Raw genomic sequence first — 17,129 nt, 5'->3', positions numbered from 1 at the left:
AAGTCACATCTCGTCCCCACTTGTCGAGATCCGCTGAACTCCTCTGCGTCTAAATATTATTATATTATCACATCATTTATACATATCCGTCTCCACGGCTCGGGAATGATAAGATCCTGGAAGCTCGCCAGGACGCGCCGAGTCCTACGCGGTGCGCCGCGCGCGGTCTTTCGCTCCTCCGTAGGAGCCGCCGCAAGCTGACTTTCCAAACGCAATAAAGCGCAATAAAGAGCGTATCAAATTGTCAATATGGTGAAAGACCACCACTGGCAGGCTCGCTGCCAAGTAATCGGCCATGACAGGAGCCAGAGTGAAAACGCGCACGGTGCTTCGTTGCGATCTTACACTCGTATTTGATAAAAAAAACCGATGAGATAAAAATAGCTTCCTCTCTCGCCGAAAATGGCGTCTCTCTCGAATCCTCGATTTGTCCATCGGACGCTTCGTTCGCCGCAGTCATGACCGATCACTGCGAGCGAGCTCGTCGGCGGTAGCTCCCGATTGTGACAGCTTGACAAACAGCTTACTTCATTGTCGAGGCAACGTCGAGCGCTCGTCTCTTGTCGCCTCGGCGTTTTCACGCGTCAGGTCGCGTCGTGGCCTCCTCAGGCCACGACAGGCGATATGTCGGACCCGAGCGACAGCGTCTACTGCGCCCAGCAGATCAAAATACCGACGACGTTCCCGCACGTGCTTCGGCTGTACGCGAAGGCTGCGATTCGCACGCAGCCGAGCGACCTGCTGCGATGGACCGGCGCGTATTTCCGCGCCCTGGCGAACGGCGAGCGGCCGCCGATGAAGGTACGTTTCCTCTTCCCCCAGCCTCCTCGCGATCCCCGCCTCATCTTGACTCATCTTGACTCACCTTCCTCCTTGCGCTTATTCATCGCTCGTGGAGACGGTTTGTCGGGTGTCGAGGAGGCTTCAACGATTCGCCGAAGTCGCCGTGGAAATTTGGCTAGAAGAGGTAGAAGGGCTTCTTCTTGGCGCAGAAATGCGTATTGTACAGCGATATCGTATTTCTATACAATATTGTATTTGTTCGATCGCAGATTGAACGTTTCTTGCACGGGGCTTCCCATCAGAGAAGAGGTATCGATGGGAGACGACGTAACCTGCGATCGTGTAAATATTTAATATGGAATAGTAATACCTCCCTTGTGTTCCTCGATCGTTTTTCTCCCTCGTCCTTCTCGATGTCTTCCGTAGGAGAAATGTGTTTGCAGTTGTTAATTGATCTCTCGCGTTTTCTTTTTTTGCGCCTTCGTTAATCTTTCGCTTGTCTTACGATTACCTCGGGCCCTGGAGCTGCCTTCCGCGGCAGAAGAAGCGCCGGCAGGAGAATATCGAGAGGAGGAGGAGGAGGAGGAGGAGGAGGAGAATCTCTTGAAAAATATCGCCGGGCGAAGTAAAAATTAAACGAAATTCCGCGCGCGCCGATCGACTCACCGCCGCCGCTTGCTACATCGCTCGCTCTCACGCGAATATTCGTTATTATTATTATATTATTCGCCAAGCTGCCCCCAAAGTAGGGCATGTTCGTCTTCGGAGTTGCTCGGTCCGCGTTCTTTGTGAGAAGGAATGGATGTCTGTTAATTATAAGTTTTGCGTAATTCTAGCTGCGAGGTAACAACATTAAAGAGAAGTTACGGACCGGGCAGAGCGCGCGCGCGCGCGTGCGATCTTTCATCCAATCCCCGGCCGATGCGATTGATGAATAATTAAAAGTTAAAATACGCGCGCAGGGGCTCTCGGGATGTGTACGTTCGGGAATTCGCGCGGCCCATTTGAAATTAATTTTTCCTCCGGCCGGATTAATTCTTAAACGTCCGCCGCGCGCACTGTTTTGCGTGCGCGTGCGCCGCGCGTCTCTGCTCCGCATAATCATATTAAACGAGACATTATTATTCTCTCGTCATTAATATCTATTTATTATTGTTATTATTCGGTACGTTAGCAGTAAATTTGCAAACTCCAATTTCCAAATAACACGGCTTAATATGAATATAATTGCTACAACAATTGACAGAATTAATTCACCGACCAATCATGAGCTTTTTTACGTATGCATTCCCTCTTCTCCCCCCCCTCTCTCTCTCTCTCTCTCTGTCTCTCTCTTTCTTTCTTTCGCCGATATATCAGTGCCACCTCGTGTTACCTCGTGATTTAAACCTCGTCGCTCGCCTCGACACGTGACACCTTCCGCGAGACTCCGCGTTTTCGAGTCATCGTCGTCGTCGTCGTCGTCGTCGCAATTAATCTTCTTATTTATCATAGATTGCGCGTCGTTACTCCGTTAGCGGAAAGTTCATCTCGGATTAGCCGGAGCGGACTCCGTTCTCTAGCGTTGCTGCTGCTGCTGCTCGGAGGGCTCGCCGGTGCATTTCGATATTAAATGTTAACTCCTCAATTATGACGCGGCTTGAATTTTCACAAACGCCGAATTGCTCTCAACAATCTCGTCGAATTGCACGCCGCCGAGGCCGAGGCCGAGGCGGCGCTAATCCCAGCGAAACACTCCGCTCCGCGCACCACCTCTGCCTCTCTTTTCCTCTTCTCTCTCCTTGCCCTCTCGACATTCGTGCATTTTGCCGATTAATTTACAGCGCGCATAACGCAATTTGTAACTGTTCCCCGCCACAATGCGCGTCACCGTTATCGCGGTTACCCTCCCTGAATTCCTCCCTTATCTCCGACGTATCGCGCCAACGTCGACCCGTGACACGCGACACCTGCTTATAGCATGATATTTCCGACGTGTGCACGTCATTCTCGAAATGGAGAACGCCACACACACACACACAGAGATAGAGAAGGGCGAGCGGAGGGGGGAGGGGGAGATTACGAGCACAGGAGAAACGGCTATGTGCGAGGACAAGCATCAGCGTAATCCGCGCTCCTGGGAGCGAGACGCTCGATGGAAACATCTCTGGTGCGCGCGCGCGCGCACTCGGGAACCGGTTCGTGACGGGCCGGCCGCGGCGCGGCGTCTAACGTAGCGTGTACACGGGCGTTATCGTTGACCGGGCACACACGGCTGCGAGATCGCGGGAGGTTAGCTCCGACGTAACTGACCACGAGCAATCCCGGCAGGAGAGGCTGGAGTACCCGGCCTTCGTCCACCCCACGGGCATCACGCCTGGCTACCTGAAGATCCTGCTTAACAGATTCGGTCGCGCGCACAAGGTCCGCCTGAGAGCCCTCTTGGAAGACTGGCGAGGGCTGGATCTGCCGGAGGCGAGCCTCTATCGAACACTCGTGGTGGCCGATTTGCCGGTGGACGGCGAGTACTACGAGCTGTATCGATTCCTCGCGGTCGCCTGTGGCTTTTTGGGCAACGTAAGTCGCGTAAGAGCGTTCGCCGTCGTGCGACGAGCTGACAGTGACGGAAACGACCGGTGTCCGGCTCGCTTTCGTCGCGTCCGATAACCGCGCGTCCTCCTCCGGATTTCTCCTTGTCCGTCGGCGGAAAGAATACGAGGGATTAGGGGGTACTGCTTGTGGACGACCGCCGCGTCTTAATCTTCCGCGTGGGTTCCTTTTTTCCGTTTCTCTTCTGTTCGCTCTCTCTCTCTCTCTCTCTCTCTCTCTCTTCCGGGATTTTCTGCAGACGGATGAGAGAGGGGGCGAAGAGAGCACAGGACGAAATATTTGTCCAAGATCAACGGACACTCCCTTCGACGCTAGGTATCCTCGTGAAGAGCGCCGCGCGGAGAAGCGTTTTATATCGTTAAGCAGATCGATCGGCGTTCTCGGGCTCGGGGGGTAACGCCATTAATTGCGTCCGACCGCGGCTGTAATTCAACCCCGTGCGCCCGTTGCTCTCTCTCTCTCTCTTTCTCTCTCTCTCTCCCTGCCAGCCTCCCTCTCTTCCAGACTCTGCTCGAGACGATGATATACGTGTGCGAGTTACTGACGCACGAGCCGGAAGGCGGCTCGGCCATGATACCCTTGAGGATTTTCCTGGATCTCTACGGATATCTCGCCGATCTCGATTGCAGCGGTGAACGTCACCTGCGGGACTACCTCCTCCTCGTGGTCGGTCGAAGCGGCGATCCGTCGCCGCCGCCGCCGCCGCCATCGCCGCCGCCGCCGTGCGACGCGACGTCCGTCTCCGAGCTGTCGTCCGGTCCGATCGATCCGACCGCCGGCGCAGCTTGCAGCTGCGAGTTCGCAGAGGAGAAGGTATCGCGCGCGCGGCGTTACTCTCTTCCGGCTGAATAAAACATCCGGAAGCGACGCCGGGTCTCGTTTAACGCGACTCCCGGCGACGACTCTCCTCGTTTTGTCATCGGCCGCGCTGACTCGACGTCACCGTTAACGACGGCGACGACTCCCTGCTGGGGTATTTCGATTCCCCTCGTCTCTTGGACGAGAGGAGGTTCCGCCAGCGGAAGGGTTCGCAACCTAACTTCGTACGGCGGAAAACGCGCAATTTGCCGCTCGCAGGTCCCCTGAAGAGGATCTCTCGGCGGGCTAAATGCAATCAAAAGGGGGGGTTGATGTAGGCTTCAGGGTATTAAATTGGCGTTAAATGGAATATTGAGGTGGGATCGAACTTCCGACTCGGGCTTTCACGTTGACTCTCGGGCCAGTCAAAACACTCTCCTTCGATGCTTTCGCGTATTCGCAGTCATTGCATCCGTCACCGACACGACTCGGCTGTTCGAAGGAAACTCGGACGGAGGCTTCACGGCTCGACCCGACTGCCGCCCCCCGCCGTTCCATCGATTCGCTGAGAATCCGGCCCGGTCTTTCGAGAGCACATCGTCCTCGCATCTTTCCTCTTTCCCCGTCTCGCTGAGGATTATGCGGCCGATGAGCGGCACCGCGAACGCGAGGGAGAGAGACACCCCCTCGCGGCGACTCGCGTGACGTGATCGTTATTTCAGCGTCGCGACGTTCGCGCGGAATTTTCCCTGCTTCCTGCTCGCCGCGCGTCGTCGGGGCCGCGCGCGATCCGCGCGCAGGTCGACGTCCTTCGACACATTGTTGCAGCCACGGCCGGTTAATTTTAACCGTGCTGGAGCTCGTTTTAACAGGACCTTCATTCGGGGGGACGTGGTTACTGACACGTTTCACGTTTCAACCCTCGCTCTAGCTCGCACTAGCTCGGGGGAGAGCGGCAAAAAACGGCGACCTCGGGTGAGAGATTTTCGCGACGGGAATGTCTATACCCGTCAAGGATTCGTCTATACTCGACGAATACGACCGAGCGGCCAGCAGGAAGGGCTGCGACACGACGTTTACAACGACGTCGCGTATGCGCGTGTTGCACATTACAGCGCTATTATTAAACGCGATGATGATATTTACATGAGCTTGCTTGGTAGCGGCAGGTAACGGCAGATTTGACTTGCGATAGTGCAACTCCGAGGGACGCAATTAACGTTTATTTATAAACCTGCATTCGCTGCAGCGTACGCGCGCGCGCACGCTCGCGCGCGGAGTTTGGTGCGGCTTGCTTTAATCGAGAGCCGCCCCGCATTGTGTAATCCCGCGGATTATAATTATAATAAAGTTATATAACCACCTTCTCTCCTCTCTCCTTCCCGCCCTCTCCCTCTCTCTCTCTCTCTCTCTCTCCCTCTCTCTCTCTCTCCCTCCCTTGTGCGCGGGGGAAGAGTATAATACGAGCGCGTACCAGCTCGAATGTAACCCCACATATTTCATGGGCGCTTTAATAATTGCGGAATGCATTTTCGGTTCGAACGCGAGCGCGCGCGCGCGCGCGCGTTTCAAAGAGCGCGCCCCTCGCGACGCTTCGAAGTTGCCGAGCGGCGCGGGGATTTCCCCGGCCTCGCTCGATGAAGGTAACGTTCTGCGTATCGCGTTGTTCAAATAGCTGATTAATCAAGATGCATTAATACGTGCTAATAATTTTCCGCCTCGACACGCGGAAACGTTGCGTTAGCATTCGGCAAAAAAGCGCCGCTTAATGCCGCGAAATTAATGGATGGATCGGGGGCGGGACGGGACGGGATTGAAGCGCGCGCTGTGCGACGTGCGGAAGTCACGCTCGGTGAATTATGGCCGCGTAACGACGTATAATGGATAAAATTTAATGAATTTCGGGCGGGAGGGAATTATCCGTCGATAGCTGCGCTTGCGTGCGCGCGCGCGTGCGTGCGTGCGTGCGTGCGTGCCTGCGTGTGCAGGAAGTAAGCCGCTTCCGCTCTCTGCAGAATTCGCTCCTACGGTTAAACCCACCCCTTCCCCCTTTTCTCCGTGTCTCTCTTGTTACAGCGGGCGTTGCATATTTTACGCGCGCGTTTGCGCCTCGAGCCGGCGGTCCGCGGTTCGAAGCGAGCGAAAATTAGTCGGCGTTTCATGACGGTTACGTCCTCCGAATCTCGAGTGTGCTTTCAAAATTTCTTGAACGTTCTGATTTTTCAACAGGACGTTTACGGACAGGATACGGGGGAATATTTTCTCGGAGAAGAATCTCCAGCTCCTGGAAAAGCGAGGTGGCAAGCAGTCGCTCGAGTTGGAGCGATTGTTCGCTCACACGGCAGCGAAATTCTGCGCTTTGAGTCGTCGAACGAACGCTCTCAGTCGGAACTGAACAGTGACTCTGATGTATCCGCCAGCGTCGGATGAACAAATTCGCTCTGATTGATTGATACGCTCGCTCGCGCGCAACCAGAATTCGCCTCGAGCCCGAGCGCGCGACATTCTTACGAGTCTGGCGATTGGGATTTCGCCTCGAGACGTTTCGGGGGTGAAACTCGAGTTTATCCGGTGGTTGCGCTTAAAGACCGGCACCCTCGGGAGGTCATGTCGGAGCGCGTTGTAAGGGACGAATCGCGACGGTCGATGGTACACGCGCAGTTTCGACACGCGACGCGTTCACTCGAAGTAGATCAGTTCCGTCTGTCCACGCTGAGAAGCTTCAAGCGTCGTACTTTATTGGCCAAGCAGCTCGCGTTCGATCAGGTATGTGTCACCCCCGACGAGGGTGTTCTCGGGCCGGAGGAGGTGCCCTGCGAGGATCGGGATCCTGCGGGAAGCCTCCGGATCTTGAAGGATCACGCTGACGAGCCGGAGCTCTGCGAGGTCGACGACGAGACAGCATCGCCGAGACAGTCTGCCGTCGGCGATAAAACCGGAATTGAGATCGCATCGATTGATCGCCAGGTCGCCGTCGCCGGGGGAGATAGCGAGGTACACGCGTGCGAGCGTGTGGAAGCGTGGAAACGCTGGGAAAACGATCGGTCACTTTGAATTTGCGAGCTGGACGATCACTGGTCGTAAAATACGCGAGATGACGACGACACGTCGTCATCTCGCGCAGCGCGCCGCCGTCCACGTCGAAGGACATTGATTTCGATGGTTCCATCGGTGTCGGTCGCTTAAAAATTGTGATCGTTGGCCTGTTTCCGAGCCACGTGGCAAATGGGCCACGAGGGCCATTCAAATAGAAACTGGACTTATTTTTACAGATTTATCGGTAACAGATGAAATTGCAAAAGCGATATATTATCTCTCTTCACATGGTTCCCTTCAACGGAAATGCATTTTCTCCACCGGATAGGTGATAGCTTCTTGATCCCTTCGTGAAAAAAAGAAGAAGGGCGCTCCAACAGCCAGTTGCGCATGTACTGCTCAACCGCTGCGTCGTCGTCGTTAAATCTTTCCCCTCCTAAAGCCTCTTTCAGGGGTCCGAATGACATGTGACAGTCACATGAGGATAAATCGGGACTGTAAGTGTCCAGTACATTCCTCCGAGTTTATCGCGGGTTAAGGTGCTGTATGAGGCGGCCGCGCGTTGTCACGAAGAGGCACAGTTCTGAGAGAATTGTGCGAGCGCTCCCAATACTTACGCCCATCTCCGATGAGATTTCGATAACAGTTAAGCTCCGGTCATTTTCCACAAGTTCGCGAACGGCCCGAATGTTCTCATCAGTGACACTCGATCGCGGACGACGTTCGTGACTTTCGTTTTCGACCGCAGCATTACGACCAGTGCGAGATTTTTTGGCCCGATCAAACACTTGGGTGGTTCTTGACAGGGTGTCATCTCCAAACTGCGTTCGGAGTCTGGTCAAAATTTCAGTTGGTTTGACGCCTTCGTTAGCGAGAAATCGGATGATAATGCGTTGCGCAACAGTCGTAGGTACATCTTGTTCAGTCATGGTGCCACTGACGAGGGAACAGCAACTGAGGAACTGTTGCCGGGGGTCGCCTGCCTCCATACATCTCTACCTAACTGATTGGACTTGCCTTGAGTCGGCTCGTTTGCGGCTCTTTCTGAGTCCGCAGGTAAAAAATCCGGTTTATATTTGAATGACCCTCGTAATTTTGCGCGAACACTTGCTCGTCTCATTCGGCCATCCGCTTCAATTTTAACCGAATGACAAGGACGAGGCAGCGATTCCTCAGCATCTGACAAAGATCCTAGTCCAATGCTGCCACCTCCAAAAAAATTACACTTTGACGAATATGTGGGAAAGTAATAAGATAGAAAGTTCATACGCGAGATTCAAGTGACCCGGTCGCCGATGTCCGAAGCAACGATTGAACGCCAACATGAGGCAGAAACGAATCCTTTCAGTCAACGGCCGCAGCAGACGTCGGGAAGCCTTCGACCACCGATCACGACGACGCTCGCGAGAGTCCCTCGGAATGCAACGTCGACGCGACCGATGCCCCGAAGAGTAGCGATCGCGCATTCGAGTTGAGCTGGGAAGGCGAAGCGGAAGCGGTCGACTACGAGACCGTTTGGACCGACCTCGAGAGCTCAGCAAAGTCCTGCGAATGCAGACTCGACGAGCTCGAGAGCGACCAAGCGCCGCCGCCGCCGCTGCCGCTGTTCGATGATCCTCTGCCAGGCTTCCTGCGGAGGATGCGAGCTGAGGTGGACGCGGGTCGTCTGGAAACGATCTTCCGCTTGCCCGGAATCGGTTCGCCGGTCTCGCCGGAACGTGTAACGGCCGTCGGACTGTGGCTGGCCGACTGCGCCCGTCGGCAGCAGGGTCTGGTCGGCCCGCGGAACATCCGGCATTTTCTCTGCCCGAAGCTGCACGACTTCGCGGACTGCGACTGCCCGTGACGAACACCTCGCCGCGAACACGCCGCGTCTCCGTCCGAACGAGAGACGATCGAGAAGAGAGGTCGTTTCGATCGTTTCTCTTCGCGGAAGCAACCCGCGCTCAGCCGCGGTTGCCGCGCTCGCGCGCGCCTGCCGATGCGAGCCGGGTCTGGCATTTTTTTCTCTCCTCTTTTTCAGAACAGCTGCAAATAAATGTTCATATCCAGGTTGGAACACGCGCGACGGGAGAAGCGGAACGTGTCCCGCGCACTCGCGAAATAAATGCGCGTCCACGCGTCGACACGTCGACGCGACGCTCGAGAAGGTACACCGGGGAAGCGTAGCGAGAGAGCCGTTCCCTCTCTCGTCGAGATTCGCGACGGCCTCGGATGTGAATTAATTCGCACGTTCGCCGTGTCGCGTTTTATTACATATACATGTGAAACAGTCCGACCTTGCACTACGCGCCTTTAATTTACGACTGTGTGCTACACGTACCTCGCTCACACACGTAGCTCGCGTGGGCGATTATTGGGGCGATGCATAATAATAATAATAATAATAACAACAACAATAACAACAACAACAACAATAACAACAACAACAACAACGCGTATCAGTGCCTCATCGGACGGGATTCGCGGCGTTAATACGCCGAGCGCGCGTACAATATCGAGAGGAGGAGAATGATGAACGATAAAAGCGCCGCGGAAACGGAGGCAGCCGCGAGCTACCTACGAGATCGCGCACGTATCTCGTCGCGCCCCGCAGTGCGATACTCGCGCACGGTTGCACCCACGTCACGTTTTTATTTCGCTACACGTGTACCGGGCGAAGGAGAGCTCGGGGGAGAGGGGGAGGGGAGAGGGCTCGGCCGCCGTGACGGCGAAAGAGGCGCGCACATAAAAATCTATCTCTTTCGCCCGGCGGCGGCGGCGGAAGTGATCGATATTCCTCGCGAAGAGGGCACGTGTCCGTTATTTGCTGCAACTGCCGCTCCCTATTGTGCGTTTTGTCAATTCGCCGTTTGCCGTATCGGCAACAACTCGGTAATCGATTATTGGCCGAGTTATTATTGGTATCACGGTAGCACAATATTGACGTACGCCGGTCAGCTCCGGGGTTCATAACCCGACCCTTCCCCTCCTCGCCCCTTCGCTGTTCTCGCGCCGGTGGGTCGCGGATTCCATGGGATTTACTTCGATAGCCGGGCGTTACCGTTTCGATCCGCGACACCGGGACAAACAATGCGCGACACGAGCACGTGCCGCATCGAGAGCGCGCGGCATTTGTTCCAAGGGAGCCGCGGAAAATCGACGCTGAGAATCATCGAGATCGTCTTCGCTCCGCGTGTCCTTCGCCACCGTCTCTCCTCTTCGCTGCCAGCACACGGTGGGGAAATTTGAAGCGACGACCGACCGCATGCATGCACCAGCAGAGGCGGTCCGCGTGGCGGGTACTTTCCGTTTGCTCACGAAATGAAAGCGCGCTCGGTCGAATTCCCCCGTCGAAAGCCGCGGACCGAAATCGCGGCGCGCTGCCGGGATAAAGGTCCGGAGCGCGCCGATTTTCGCAAAAACCACCCCGGGGATCGTCGCCTCGGATCGTCCCGCGGGAGGAAACGTTTTTCCTCGGCGTCCCTCGTGGAAATAAATTCTCTGTGCTTCCTCGCGATCGAATTCGCCTCTCTCCTGCGCGAGCGATTTTCGCTCTGCGGTCGTTGGCCGGCTTGCGGCTTTGCTCGATTCCATCAACGGTGAATAAGCCGCCGATTGATATTCGCGTCGGATAACCAGCTCGCTTTCCCTCCCCCTCTCCTCTCTCTCTCTCTCTCTTCCTCTCTCGTTTCCTTTCCCCTTCGCGCTGTTCTTTCCGCGCGCGCGCGCGACAGCGCCGTTTAGCGTTTAATCGAGAGGAGGGTATCAGCGTGACCGTCGCGATTTCTCGTCATCGCGACTCGCCGGGCGTCGAATGCAAATAACCACCTACGACGTTTGAATAATTCCATGAGCCGCGCTCTTCTTCCCGCCCGATACGCGTTATCGTACTCGCGCGCGACTCACCCCTATCTCCCCGGCCCGGCGGGGAAAAGAAGGACACGGTGAAAATTAGGGCGGAAGCCTCGGCCGCCTCGCCGCGGCCGTCTCGCATCCATTCTGCGATAATCAACGACGACAGCTCGCTCCCCTCGCTCGCAGCGCGACCGCTAATCTCCGCACTCGTGGACTCGTCCCGTCTCCCCCAGGAAACGGGACTTGCGCTCGCTTCTCCTCTTTCGTACGCCGAGCGTAACTCGAGCGATTAGACGAGCTTAGGAGCGAAATCGCGCTCCTGATAACAAAGTCGCTCTTCGAGCTGCAGCGCTCGTGTGCGATGCGTATATAAAGGGGGCATTTTTGTCCCTTCGCGCTGTCAAACCACCGCGGAACCTGGCCTCGCGATGACTCCGACCGCGCTCGCATTGTTCCCCGCGCTCTTGTTGCTGTCCCGGGACGCCCGCGGCTGGAGCATCGCGTTCCCGAACATCAGCGAGGCCCTCGCCAACGATCTTCGCGACTCCTCGCAGGAGCGGACGCCGCCCTTGATATTTCCAGGTGGGAGCTCTCGCGTTTTGCCATCAAGCTCGCGATCGTTTCGCGACGCCGTTCCGGCGTTTCGGCGTTTCGGCACGCCGCTGACGTCCGCCGGGAGAATTTCTTCTCGGCGAGCGACTTTTCTCTCTCTCTCTCTCTCTCTCTCTCTCTCTCTCTCTCTCGGCCGAGCGTCGGCGACGCCCGCGCCGTGCCGAAGCATGCTCGTCGATCTCTCGAAGAAGCGGCCATTTGCTTTCTCGATACCGTTTGTATCTTTCTCTTTCGAAGCAGTCCGGGACGCGGACCGCGTCCGCCGCGAGAACTTGTCTCTCTGAACGATCGTTGAGAAGCAAAATCTCTCGTCGGACATCGCAGCCGCGTTCCAAGCTGCGTCGGGAAGGAAACCTCGACTGAGTGTTCAAAGCGAGTGTATCGTCGCGCGCGCGCACGCAAGCTCTCTCGAGCAGGCGTCGACAGACGAACTAGTTATTCGCTTGAATTCCTATCCAGGAACGAAATGGTGCGGCAGCGGCAATATCGCGAGCTCTCAGGACGATTTGGGCACGTTCGCGATGACCGACGCGTGCTGCCGCGAGCACGACGAATGCGGCGACATCATCGAGGCGATGCAGACGGCGCACGGCCTGACCAACCCGGCCTTTTACACGAGGTGAACCCTCTCGCTCGGCCGCCTCTCCAGCTTTGTCGTCGGCCTCACGAGATTTCAATAGCAAATAGCGGCTCGGGAAAATCGATGAGAGGCAGGCAGGCAGGCAGGCGGGCGGGCGGGCGGTCCGCGATAGCGCGAGTCAGCTTGCGAGTTTCCACGCAACGCCGCGGCGCAAGTTTCTCGTGCGTGTCTTGCCGCAGTTGCGGCTGACGTCTGACGTTGATGAATGAGATGCATTATTATAAACTTGGTGTATTAATTACGCGGGCTATTTCCGTACGGTATGCGACCGGCTGGGAAATGTGTCGGCCGTATTTCGCGTTATCTCGCGCGTCGCGGCCGCCGCTTTAAGCGGCGGCTTTAAGCCGCCGCTTAAACTCGCCGGGCTTGACTCGCGAAATCGCGCGGGAGGAAGAAGAGGCGGATGAGAGGTGCGCGCAAGCCGTGCGACGTCAATTATCCGCGGAGTATGTGCGCGGGAAATATTGACATCGCGTTGAAATCGCGTCGTTCCTTCCGGTCTTAGCGAGCGCCGCGCCGTCGGTGCTGCGCAATTCGAAAGAAAACGGACGGGTTGGTTCGCCGCGAGAGAGTAGAATCGAGGCAGTTCGTTACACGCGGAATCGACTTGCCGACTTGGAAAGCTCTCGGTCCTTGGATGAAGTGGCCTTTATTCGCCTCATCGCCGCGATCTTTGATCGCGTACGTTCGCGCGCCGTCGTTCGTGTATCGTTCGTGCGTTTTCCAGACTCGAATGCTCTCTCTCTCTCTCTCTCTCTCTCTCTCTCTCTCTCTCTCTCTCTCTCTCTCTCTCTCTCTCTCTCTCTCTCTCCCCCTCCCTCCCTCCCTCTCTCTCTCTCTCTCTCGCTCGGGTAAACTCGCGAAAACCATCCGCGTTTAATTATCGTAAATCTAACGCCAATACTGTTGAAATTATATTTGCAATTAGTATCGCGACCGCTTTGCCGATTAATCTACGCATTGCGCGATCATATACTTATGCGATAACCAACGAATAAGGCCCCTTGCACAATGCCAGGCAACAAGCAGTAAGAATAAAAATAGACGAATCACAATCGACTATTACAAGAATAATCTATTGTGATTGGTCTATTTTTATTCCTATTGCCTGTTGCCTGGCATTGTGCAAGGGGCTTAATACCCCAGCTTAGTCCGCTGTAGTCGCCATCTTGGGATTTAAAGCACAAAAAAGCTGGGCGAATGAGTAAAGCGATGTGTGACCACGATACGTAGAATTATCTAGCGGAGAAACGTAACGTTGTCGACTTTAGACTTTCTGTCGTTATTTAAACTTTCTCGCCGCTAAGCCCGGCGAAGATCCGTTTCGAAGGGCGTTAATTCGAGTGATTATTTGGAATAATTCCGCCGAAATTCACGTTAATAGAGCATGGGTGGTTTCCGGAGTCTTTTCCCCCTCTCTCTCTCTCTCTCTCTCTCTCTCTCTCTCCGTCTCTTCCTTTCTCTCGTTTTCTATCTACCTCCTCCTACCTCCTCTCTCTCTCTCTCTCTCTCTCTCTCTCTCTCTCTATCTCTCTCTTTCTCTCTCGCGCACGCGCGTGCGCGCGCTCGCGCTTCCGCGATTGTGCGATTGTAATTTGAAATGATAATGAGGCGTCGCTTTTTGTAAAGCGGTAATCTGATAGAGTGTCATGAAATGTACCAAATCAGGCTGCACTGCTCGTGCGACGAGAGGTTCTACGACTGCCTGCACAGCTCGGAGGAACTCGTTAGCGCGAAGGTCGGCTTCCTCTACTTCAGCGTGTTAAACACGAAGTGCTTCCGCGAAGACTATCCCATCGTTGGCTGCAAACGGCATTCACTGTGAGTCGTAAGCGTATTAGAGCTTTGCCAGTAGTCGCGGCGGCGACGACGACGACGGCCGGGCGACGGCGACGGCGACGGCGACGGTGATGGTGCTGTTGGTACTGGTGGTGGTGGTGGTGGTGGTGGTGGTACACTCGACTTTCAAATGGGTCAGACACTCGAGCGAGATTCATCGATCCATCGCAATCCTATTTAATACACATAGGTACATAGGTGCGCAAATCGCCTCGATCTCACGCCAAATCACGCCGAATCACGCTGTCTCACGTTAAACTGCACCTTGTCCCGTCCAGCGGCGGTAACTACGTGTTTTCGTCTGCATTTTCGCAGACGTCGTTGCCGCACCTCGCACACTGCTCCTCGCACGTCTCTTTCCTCCTCAGCGACTCTCAGCGGTAGATCGCAATTGCCGTTCTCGGGGAATTGCGACGCCGCGGAATCGGAATCTCTCGTCGCCTGTTCTCCGCTTCGGAAATTATCCGACATTATCGCGCAGGGGCTGTTATCGCATCGCCGGGATATATGTGCTCGCCGGGTGAAGAGGAAATACACGTGCCACTATGTGGAGTTTCTCGAGTTCATTTCGGCGGAACAGTGTCATACCGGCTGCGGGCTCGGGCCTTAAAAGCGCTTTTAACCGCAGCGACTACGGGGGGCGACCGACCGACCGACCGCTTTGCCAGACACGGGACGACCATTCATTATTCATCGAATTAAACGCGCGTAAAGTCCGTCGTGCGCGCATTTGACAGACATATATACGCGCCGCTCGAACTCGAGAACAACGATGCCGAGACGTATCTTTTCATTTTTCGGCAAACGTTCGCCGCGTACGGAAATCTGCCGGGATTTTCCCCGGATCAGCGCTCGAAATGAGGATCCCCAAATTTGTCCCGAAGTCGCTTATCCCATTACGATCCCATTCTTATCTCAAGCATATGGGTCCCGTGGGTCGGCACGGAAAATTTCCGCGGGGACTGGCGCAATTTTGGTCGTTCTTCAAGAAATTTTCTTGACAGACACGCGTCTTTCCGAGAAGCGGGTGAGCTTGTGGCTAACTGTGTTTTCTCTTACGCTTGGCATGATTGTGCGCGAAATTTGCTGTCTCTTCTCTCTCTCTCTCTCTCTCTCTCTCTCTCTCTCTCTCTCTTTTTCTGCCTTTCGACGCAGCAGCCAGATAAAAATCCAAGAGAACCCGCGTAATAGAATACGATTGGAAAAACTCGCGGGTTATATCGCGAGCGTCGGAGGATTTTAAGGACGACGTGCTAACGACCGCTTGGCAGCATTCCTAGACGCTGTTTGGAGTACGAGCTGGACGAGAGCCAACCGAAGATGTATCAGTGGTTCGACGTGCCCGCGTATTTCCAAAACGACCACCGGATGACAGCGACCGGCCGTCATATTCGATCACCTGCCGCCGCCGCCGCCGCCGCCGCCGCTTCATTCGCGGACCCGTGGAAGTCTATTTCGCGGGAATGATCATCGGAGGAAACGTCACGCCGCACAGAGGTCGCCGCGTAAATTTGCAGCTTACCGTGCGCGCAGCCGCTGTCACCGTAGTTAAATAAACGCCAATAAAACCGCACTTGCGACCGCTTTATTCCCGCTCTATTTCTCGTTGCGTTTTATTTTCTTTTTCCCCCGCTCGCTCGCGTCGGCTCTCCGTCGGCGCTTCCGAGGATGCTCGTATTAACCATTGCGTGCGTGCGTGCGTGCGTGCGTGTGTGTGCGCGTGTGCACCGCGAAGGATGCGAAATTATAGAGCGGGCAAACTGGCGAAAGTGGAAATTGCGCGATGGTCGCGGCCATTAAGCGCGCCAATCAACCGCCGATCGTAAAAGCCGGCTTTTTTTACTTCCATCGGTCCGATACATCGGAACGGCGGAAATGTAAAGCACCGCAGTGTGGCGGGCGCGGGGGGGGAGAGAGAGAGAGAGAGAGAGAGAGAGAGAGTGCAGGCTGAAGTTGAAACGGTAATAAAGTATCGCGTTTCACCGTTTCGCGAGATTTTTCGGAAATGGATCGCGATTGCCGGCGCCAATTTCGTCGCTAATAATTAATAAGCGCGCGCGAATATTTGCGCTGGGAGCGAATGCGATCGCTCGATCGCAGCGTCGTCGTTCACATTTACTCACCTGCTGCGTAATACAGCAATAATTCAGCCCCGGGACCCAACTGAATCATCTCATTGTAATCGGCCGTTATCACGTCGGAAAAACAGAAGCCAAGTTAGAGGGATACCAGAGAGAGAGAGAGAGGGACGAGGGTGAGGGGTGGTCCAAGCGAAGGCGGGAGATAAGCGATGAGGGGCCGAATCGGGTTCCTCGCTTCTCCTCGCCCTCCCTTCTCGCTTTTCCGAGGCTTTCCTCCATTTTACGCGAGACCGTGCGGGCAGCTGGCGCTTACTCCGGGATTTGCTCGGAAATTTATGTTTGGATGGAGCGCAGCCGCCGCGCCGTCTCCCCCCCCCTCCCTCCCCTCCTCTCCCCATCGCTGCCGTCGATTTACAACTTCTCCACTCACCTGCGCCAACTTTCGGATGCGCGTAAGCGCCGCTTCTCCAACTTCCACGGCGACTCCATTCTTCGTCGCGTCGCGCAGCATCGACGCGATAGGAAAAATTGTCGAGTTCGCCGTTGAACGCCGGTGATTTATCGCGCTAGGCTCTCCTCGGTGAAGGCCAAGGCGGCGACGACGCCGCCGCCGCCGCCGCCGCCGTGCGACGTTGGAATATTTAAGAAGGCGGAACATGCGCGCGGGCCACTCTCGCGGGATTAAGGGAATGGTAAACAGGAGGACGACTGGAGGAGGAGGAGGAGGAGGAGGAGGAGGAGGAGGAGGAGGGTCAGCGAGCCCGAAGGGATAATGGATGCCCGAGAAGTGTTGTACTTATGGAAGCAATAAAATGTCGGAAAAACAATAAACAAGATTTATTAAAACGCTGCTTTCTTCAAAGCGGTCCACGCGGAATTGACCGCTGCTACGTGACAGTTTCCGGCGTCTCCGA

At 55.5% G+C, this 17,129-nt stretch overlaps 3 protein-coding genes across 5 annotated transcripts in view; all 3 read left to right on the top strand.

Moving 5' to 3' along the window:
• Positions 1 to 17,129, top strand: part of dtn (transmembrane protein 132C dtn) — a 127,599-nt gene that overhangs the window by 73,492 nt on the left and 36,978 nt on the right. The window lies entirely within an intron of this gene.
• Positions 5,594 to 9,624, top strand: LOC112590399 (uncharacterized). The gene is made up of 2 exons (XM_025306726.1): positions 5,594 to 7,164; positions 8,555 to 9,624. The coding sequence occupies exons 1-2, from the start codon at positions 6,778 to 6,780 to the stop codon at positions 9,050 to 9,052; spliced, it is 885 nt and encodes a 294-aa protein (XP_025162511.1). The 5' UTR covers positions 5,594 to 6,777; the 3' UTR covers positions 9,053 to 9,624.
• Pla2 (phospholipase A2) lies at positions 9,619 to 16,921 on the top strand. Its single transcript, XM_011138520.3, has 4 exons — positions 9,619 to 11,625; positions 12,115 to 12,274; positions 13,964 to 14,116; positions 15,406 to 16,921. Exons 1-4 carry the CDS (start codon positions 11,472 to 11,474, stop codon positions 15,599 to 15,601), a joined length of 663 nt encoding a protein of 220 aa, XP_011136822.2. The 5' UTR covers positions 9,619 to 11,471; the 3' UTR covers positions 15,602 to 16,921.

Source organism: Harpegnathos saltator, unplaced genomic scaffold (genome assembly GCF_003227715.2).
Source record: "Harpegnathos saltator strain DR-91 unplaced genomic scaffold, Hsal_v8.6 scaffold8, whole genome shotgun sequence".
In the NCBI taxonomy this organism is placed as follows: Eukaryota; Metazoa; Arthropoda; class Insecta; order Hymenoptera; family Formicidae; genus Harpegnathos; species Harpegnathos saltator.
Note: the sequence above shows the minus strand (reverse complement) of the source record. Positions and strands in the feature narration are given on the sequence as shown.

What these genes read in the sequence shown, in the direction of transcription:
- LOC112590399 (XM_025306726.1), top strand. Translation starts at nt 6,778, where the DNA reads ATGTCGGAGCGCGTTGTAAGGGACGAATCGCGACGGTCGATGGTACAC. An exon ending in TCGCCGGGGGAGATAGCGAG is followed by an intron (nt 7,165 to 8,554) that starts GTACACGCGTGC and finishes GAATCCTTTCAG; the next exon opens with TCAACGGCCGCAGCAGACGT.
- Pla2 (XM_011138520.3), top strand. Translation starts at nt 11,472, where the DNA reads ATGACTCCGACCGCGCTCGCATTGTTCCCCGCGCTCTTGTTGCTGTCC. An exon ending in GCCGCCCTTGATATTTCCAG is followed by an intron (nt 11,626 to 12,114) that starts GTGGGAGCTCTC and finishes ATTCCTATCCAG; the next exon opens with GAACGAAATGGTGCGGCAGC. An exon ending in AACCCGGCCTTTTACACGAG is followed by an intron (nt 12,275 to 13,963) that starts GTGAACCCTCTC and finishes GTACCAAATCAG; the next exon opens with GCTGCACTGCTCGTGCGACG.